At 35.8% G+C, this 7,779-nt stretch overlaps 1 protein-coding gene and 1 pseudogene across 1 annotated transcript; one reads left to right on the forward strand and one right to left on the reverse strand.

Annotated features, from left to right (window-relative positions):
* The first annotated feature begins 1,553 nt into the window (after positions 1–1,553).
* LOC139843114 (uncharacterized) lies at positions 1,554–2,826 on the forward strand (annotated as a pseudogene).
* Positions 2,827–3,067: 241 nt separating this feature from the next.
* On the reverse strand, positions 3,068–7,005 carry LOC139904204 (long chain base biosynthesis protein 1). Its single transcript, XM_071886140.1, has 13 exons — positions 6,800–7,005; positions 5,885–6,049; positions 5,696–5,790; positions 5,499–5,590; positions 5,324–5,417; positions 5,173–5,245; positions 4,941–5,073; positions 4,606–4,780; positions 4,251–4,391; positions 4,059–4,154; positions 3,797–3,938; positions 3,567–3,694; positions 3,068–3,492 (listed from the first exon to the last, which is right to left on the reverse strand). The coding sequence occupies exons 2-13, from the start codon at positions 6,006–6,008 to the stop codon at positions 3,313–3,315; spliced, it is 1,473 nt and encodes a 490-aa protein (XP_071742241.1). The 5' UTR covers positions 6,009–6,049; positions 6,800–7,005; the 3' UTR covers positions 3,068–3,312.
* Between the last annotated feature and the right edge of the window lie 774 nt (positions 7,006–7,779).

Below are 7,779 nucleotides of genomic sequence, written 5' to 3' on the forward strand. Positions count from 1 at the left end.
ATGTCTATTCTCAGGTGATAACTAAAAGCTTCCGCTGCAACATGTTGAATTTAAACAAGATCTTGAGTATGCATATTTGTGTCAAAAATAAAACTGCATATCGGAGGATTTGTAATGTAAAATATGCTAGAAATCGTATTGTTATCATCACATGTAAAGTTTGTAAGTCTAAGATTATCGCTAAACGATAATCATCTTTTTATTGTCTAAAGCTTGTATTAAAATAAGAGTTATGGTTTGTAATGTAAAATAAATGCAGTTGTTCTTTTAAAAATGTCGCATATAGAGGTCAATACCTCGCAATGAAATCATACGTTATCTAACTCGTTCTTATAGTTAAGGACGGGTTATGACATGATAATATTGCTGGAAGTAATGTTGATGTGAATAATGACACGAGTGTTAAGAATATGAATATTGTGAAGGTTTCGTATGCTAACATTGTGAATACTGATGCTACAAAAGTGGATAGGAAACTTAATTTTATGTTTACAATTGTAGATAAAGATGGCAATGAGTTTGTGATTGTTGAAGAAGATTTTGTGACTGAAAGCAGTGTTAGATGGGAAACAAATGTATGTGGTTATTTTGTGGGCTATAATATGCCTTATGGTGCATTGCAATACAATTTAAGAAGAATGTGGGGTAGATATGGGTTGCAGGATATTATAATGGACATTAACCATATGTGCTACTTTAAGTTTAACACCACAGATGGTATGAATCAAGTAATTGAACAAAGCCCCTGGATGGTCAATGGTAGACCTATGCTTGTATATAAATGGGGCCCTGAGATTTGTATAGAAAAAAATTGATCCAAATAAAGTGCCTGTTTGGGTTAAATTGACAAATGTACCATTGAAAGCATGGATTGTTAAGGGAATTAGCTCTATTGCAAGCAGCTTAGGGAAGCCTCTTGTTATGGACAATATGACTGCTAGGAAATCTAAAGGAAACGGGTCAAACTGGTTGCAAGTGGCCTAAATGGTATTAAAATGCTTGTTAAAACCTAAAACATTACGTTAATTATAATTTAATTTATTATTCTATCTTTTGCGGATTGCCGGGAAGCTTTAATCGATGCTCTGATCATTCTGCCAACACAAGAATCAACAACAAAATATTCAACTCAGCAAGTAAACGAAAAGATTAATAGTATCTTTGAAGTCAATCAATGGTTTAACCAAGAACATTAAACTTATAATGACACCCTTAATCGGAGTCATGTCAAGCAAATGTGATTCGTCAGTTCATCATTCATCCTGCACAGGGGCGGACCTATGAAGGGTCAGGGTGGGTCGACCGCCCCCGGTGGATTTGCAATTTTTAGTGTAAATTTTTTCGGTTTTTCGATTTTGACCCCGGTGGAATTTTTTTTTTTGCCCCAAACCCTTCATATTTTGCCCCAAAACCTTAGTATTTTGCCGAAAAATCTCTAAATTTTGCTCAAAAACCTCTATATTTTGCCCCAAAAAAAATCTCTACGTTTAGAAAAAAAATTTCGCCCCCGGTGAAAAAATTTCCTGGATCCGCCACTGATCCTGCATGAATACATGGAACTATTTTCTCCACAAACTAGACACCGTTGCGAACCACCCTTCAGTCATCAAAACCGTGATATAGAGCCTATGCTGGAAGTCGTGTTTCGATTTGGACGCGGTACTAAAAACACTTGGTCATGGAACTTTTGTGTGGATCTTATTGATAACTACGCGTTAACAAGCAAAACAGATGTAAAGCATTACCCTATAAGATGGATGCCTTGGAATTTAAGTCAGTTTGACTTTTTGCAAAAATGGTTCACGTGTTTATCAGTCACGGGGCGTATGATACTGCTTCGAAAATATTCCGTTCGTCCTTGAAAGGAGTTCAATTAAATGTTTCAAGATCTCAAGTGTTTCCTTTAATGAGATTGTGACATGCATCGATACCATTATAAAGAGTTTAAAGAAGATATATATTCGAAGTTGGTATCGCCGTATCGGTCAAACTTTCTTTGACTTTGTAGAGATTGCTACTGAGGAATTGAAACCGTCAATTTTGGGGTCCCCACTTTACAAGATGAAACCGATCGAGTGTTGGAGAGATTGAATAAGCTGCTTCGGCTTATCGATCGTGTGTTATCTTGCAGGCTTGCGGGAAGTGCGAAAAGTAGTAAGATGGTGCTAGCTGCTCTCTACCTTGTTTTGAAGGAAAGTTTTCGGATTTATGCTGATATATGTGAGGCATTGGGAGTTTTGATTGAAATGTTTGAAGAAATGGAGTATGAGAATTGTGTCTAAGACTTCTGATCAGTATGATAATGCAGCTAAAACGATCGACGAGCTTGTTGACTTTTATAGCTGGTCAAAGCAGTTGGAGTTGCTAGAGCAGCTGAGTTCCCGGAGGTGCAAAAGGTTACCGGCAACGTTTTGGTAACGCTCGAGAGGTTCTTAAGGGAATAAAAGAATCGGATCAAAAAAGATATAAAAGGTGATAAAGAAAACAGACCATTGCCGCTAGTTGCACTGACCCAAACAACCGGATGACCTATTGAACCTGGAAGATGAAACAGCACCACCTATTGAACCCACAAGTGTAGCACCTGAGTTGTTGCAGTCTGCACCTCATAAAAGCGTGCAGCAACTCGTGGACCCACATTACCCTTTTGCAGCATCTCTGATGGTCCCACCTCCGCCATATGTACAACTTGCTGACCTGGAGAAGAAAAAGAAATTTGTGGTGCACGGTCACCATGTATGGCAACCGTATGGAACCAATGGGATGCGAGGTGTTGCTACTTACAATGGCATGGGACAAGAAAGCTACAACTATGCACATTATTGATCAGTATTCATTCTGTAGTTAATGGTTTTGGGTGCTCAACCCATTTAAGATATTTTTGACCCATTTGGTAAAAAGAATAAAATCACCGCGTCATCATTTTGACCGACATCTAATATAAGCGTAGCATGAAGGACAGAATTCAAGAAGCCCTTTTAGTCATTATCATGTTAAGATCAAATATTGGTGTTTAAGTACAGTAATTGTGTTAGCAGAAAAGTTAAACGGTCAAAAGTCTGAAACATGAACTATTTTCCAGAATAAATTCAAGTATCTGAATTCTTAACACTTTAATAAACACGAATAAAAAAATGATAATTTTCTGCTATTATTCAAAATCAAAAGAAAATCCACTAAATATTACAGTAATTAAGAATCGTACAGTAAATTATCCCAGAAACTACAGATTTGCTCCCCCGAAAAAAGATGGATTTTTACTTCTTTCGTCGGTACGTTTCTTTCAGTAATGTGTTGGATAGCATTTAGTATCTAATAATTTTGACCCGTAAACACCGAAGCTGCAACGCTCTTGAGCGATTCACAAGCTTTCAGCATATCAGATTCCGTATGCGCAGCTGATACAAACAATCTGATACCCACAGGCAGATTGCATTTATCAAGTGTTGATCTTTTAGAAGCCACCACGAAAACAGAGTGTTCCTTAAGTACCTGCAATTCCATCACAGCTTCTAAGTAACTAAACGTTGTACAATAAAACTCATCTGCAAAAGATTTAGACTTACACGATCAGCAAAATCTTCAAGCAACCAAAGATCAGACTTTAAGGACCCTGTGGATTTCTTTAGAACGAGGAACACAAGAGGTGATAGCACATCGCTAGTAATTTGAAGCCCCTGTATTCCCGACAATCCTACATATATATTGTAGTATACAGTTATAGCAAGTGCTATATAACGTAGAAGCAAATACGGCTCGAGGATAGAGTAAATCAATCATACAGATGGAGACAAACCTGTAAATAATGTTTTGATATTATTCCTTAGCCTCGTTAATAGTTGTGGGTTGTCCTCTATGAGATCAATGGCAGTAATAGCAGCACTTGCTAAGTATGGTGGCTGAGACGCCGAAAAAACATATCCCGAGCTACTAAGCCGCTACAAAAACATGAGACAGTTTCTTCATCACATTCATATCAAATTTATATATTCCATTACAATTAAAATTCCATTTAATTTTGGGTCACAATGTAGTTAAACATTCAAAGTAATGCTTACTTGGTGATCGACAACTTGATTACTTCCGGTGCAGAATCCACCTTCTGAGGCCAACGCATGTCCCATAGCAGCAGTTATAATATCAACCTTATCGATCTACAGCAATGAAATAATCATTAATCATCTTATAATAACTTTGTTAAAAATAAAGGATACCAAAAAATGAATTAAAGATAGAGAGCTGGAACATACAGGAACATTGTAGTGTTCGGTTAGACCTCGACCCGATCTTCCAAGCACCCCAAAAGAGTTGCTTTCATCTAACAGAACACGGAACTTGTACTCTTCCTTCAGTTTAATTATCTCGTCTAGCGGGGCAATTTGACCCGAATTCTGAACATTTCAACATAAGTATTCAAGTTATAATTACCTATTTACCCATCTTAGTCACTACAAAAAGTTGATGAGCTTGAATTAAGTAGTTAAAAAACATCGATATATGCATAAATCTGATGATTGATAGGTAGAAGCAATCATTGGGCCTAAGGATTAGTGCCCCATATATATTATATTACAGTAATGTAAGTGTTTATAAAGCCCTTAATACCTGGTATACAGATTCAACCACGATGTAGCGTCTCAACTTCTCGACTCGCTTGTCACGTCGTGTGACTTCCTCTAACGTACGTCTTAGAGACTCCATGTTGTTGTGCTTAAAATATACAATTCTACTTCTTGACAGGTGTAGCCCATTTTGTATGCTCCAGTGAACACCTTCATCTCTGAAACCAACCAACCAAACAACCTATTTAATAAAAACCTCTAAACTTGAGAAAAATGCCTGTTTGACCCGGAAAGTCAACTACACATGGAAAATAGAGACAGTATTTATATATATACATATATATGATATATGAGTATTATAAAATACTATATACTAACGCAATAATGATATCTCCTTTCTTGCTAAATGCTGGAATTATACTGAACATAGTTGAAAGACCGTAAGAATAGACTATAGATTCAGGAGTTCCCAAAAACTTTGCTATTCTGGCTTCACAGTCAAGATGAACATCTAGACAAATAACAAGATTGAAAAAAAGTGTCATTGATGAATATTTCAAAATTTATGAAGTAAACTATTAGGTTATTAATCATAAGTAGCTGTTTGTACCAATTGTTCCGTAAAATCCACGTGGACCACAAGAACCAACACCATACTTATCAATAGCAGAGTTGCATGATTCCTGTCACGTTCAACTTACATAGATAAATAGACACTAGCGAATACACAAGCAAATATGGTAAAAAGGGTAATTTCTCACGAGTAACTTCTCATGTCCCATTAATCCTAGGTAATTCGCTGATGTAAAATTCACGACTTCTTTTCCGTTAATTGTCGTATGTGGTCCTGCAGCACTGAATGCAAGGCAACGTATATGAAAATGTATTACATAATGTGTATGTATGTACGTATGTATGTATCCGATGTATGTATACCTCTCGAGTATTGGAGGTTCCTTTTTCATCTCCTCCTCTATAGGTGGGATAAGAGATTCAGGTACCCATTCATCACATAGCTCGTTTATTTCCTATACACATCAAGCTAACACATTTATAAGATTTATCCATTAAAAAGTAAGAGTGTTAAATTTAGGGAATATCAGACGAGACTCTATTTGGTACACGGCTCGAACCTGATTTGTTAAAGGGCGTTTAGGTGGCTTGTAACTCTTTTGAGAGAGTAAAATCATAATAACCACGACAAGTAGACCTTCAAGAAACAGATGTCCTGTAGTATAAGAGAAAAAGAAGTTAATATTATGTATCAAACATATATCGTGGTAAATAATGAACGAACTTCTTTTAAGATTTGAAACTTGTACCTCCAATGGGTACTCCAAAAACAACAGCTCGAGCGAAAGGGGTATCGTATGCAAATGTCTTCCAATCAGATGCATTTTTTATATAATCCATGAATGCTGTAACAATGTTGTTTGATAGCTCCATTTCGCTATACGGACTTAGCAAATACACTTTGGGGGGCTTGCCTTTCCAAAAAAAAAAAAAAAAAAAAAGCAATACGTGATTGTTAGTATGTACACATAACAAATTAACAATTAAATTTGACTTGTATCATCGTTGACATCCGAATGGATCAATCGCGAAATGAAAGATAAGTGTTTAGAAAAAAGTATAGTGATCCAAAAACAAGGAAGCCACCAAAGAACGAAGAGGGTCACATAAACAATCCAAAAGATTTTATATACTTAAAACAATTCTTAATACAATCAATTGTCAGATTCTTAGTCCTTAAGCAAATCAAATACCATGATTTTTAAACCTTGATATATAAAGGAGTGAAAAGAAGTATGGGAAACTGTAAACCATAGAGTATAAAAGGATCTAAAAATTGCTTATGATCAAGGAAATAGTATTAGTAAATACAAAAGTGATCAACTTTATCAACATTCAGGGTCCATTTGTGTATGAAATCCATGGTACAAAATTACTATATTGCCCTCCTACCATTATATCAATCAAGGTCTCATCACTAATACCAGATCTAGCCAATTTCTTATTCCCATTGTGTATGAAACATAACAAAATTTACAAATAAATATGAGCTGAATGAGAAGGATAAATCAAGCACAAATTCTTAAACACCACATTCATTCACCATAAACAAATATAAACCCTAGAAATTTCGAAAAGAGGAAGAAAGTAGATTTACAACAATTACAAGGAAGCAAAGGTTTTATGTGATGATTAGTTGACGAGAACGATGGTTGAGCACTTACGACGGGGATGATGGTAGGGGTTGTTCACCACTTTCGACGGTAAGTAGTTTGACGACTGGTGGCGGTATGTGACTGGATCAAGCGGATCGGTGCCGGCGATCGATAACTAGCGCGACGGTGATGGTGGTCCGGTTCTAGGATGTTGAACGTTTGGGTGATGACAACTGGTTTTTATGGGGGGAGATATGGACCAGATGTAGAAGAGAAGGATGGAATTGTTAATCGGGGGTTCTACCATAGTTTTTACTTATGGTGCCATAATTGTGCATTAATAGATTGTACGGTACAATCTGTTAATGCATAACTTATGGTGTAATAAGTAAAAACTATGGTGGATATATCATCAACCATTCTTTATCCATTACGTTCGGCAAAGTATTATACGGTCGAAAATTTACCATCATAAGTATTGATTATAGAGTTAACTTACATTCCAAAGTGTTAAGGTTACAAAGTTATCATAATTTACATCATAATACTTAACAGAGAAATTTGGGATGGATGAATATTTATGTATTTAACCATAATTTTACATCATACGAAGTAGTATTTAACAATTACCATCATAGTATTTAACTTGCATCCCATGAATTATTGATGTATATTCTTTAGATCTTAACTTTCTAAATGAATATTTCTAGTTTACTTATCACTTTTAGAGTATAAGGGTTTTTTAGTACACAATAAAACGTGTCATCTAAGGATTAGCAGTATATATTTCAGCTTAACTAAGTCTCTGTTTACAAAGTTTCTGTTTACAAAGTTTTAGTTTGAGAAGTAAAAAATTATTAGAAATAAAAAAATTTAGTGTTCGTGAGTTTTTTAAATAGGGGAAAGGAAAGAATGGGAAGAAATTTTTTGCCAAATTAGTGCACCGTCAGATTCTTTTAGGCTTTGTTCTCGAGTTATATTGTGTCTAGTGTTTGTATGGGCTTGTTACCGGTATCATGGTTTCGGTGTCGCTCTGTAAGCCTTAGTGA

This window comes from Rutidosis leptorrhynchoides, chromosome 4 (genome assembly GCF_046630445.1).
Source record: "Rutidosis leptorrhynchoides isolate AG116_Rl617_1_P2 chromosome 4, CSIRO_AGI_Rlap_v1, whole genome shotgun sequence".
NCBI lineage: Eukaryota > Viridiplantae > Streptophyta > Magnoliopsida > Asterales > Asteraceae > Rutidosis > Rutidosis leptorrhynchoides.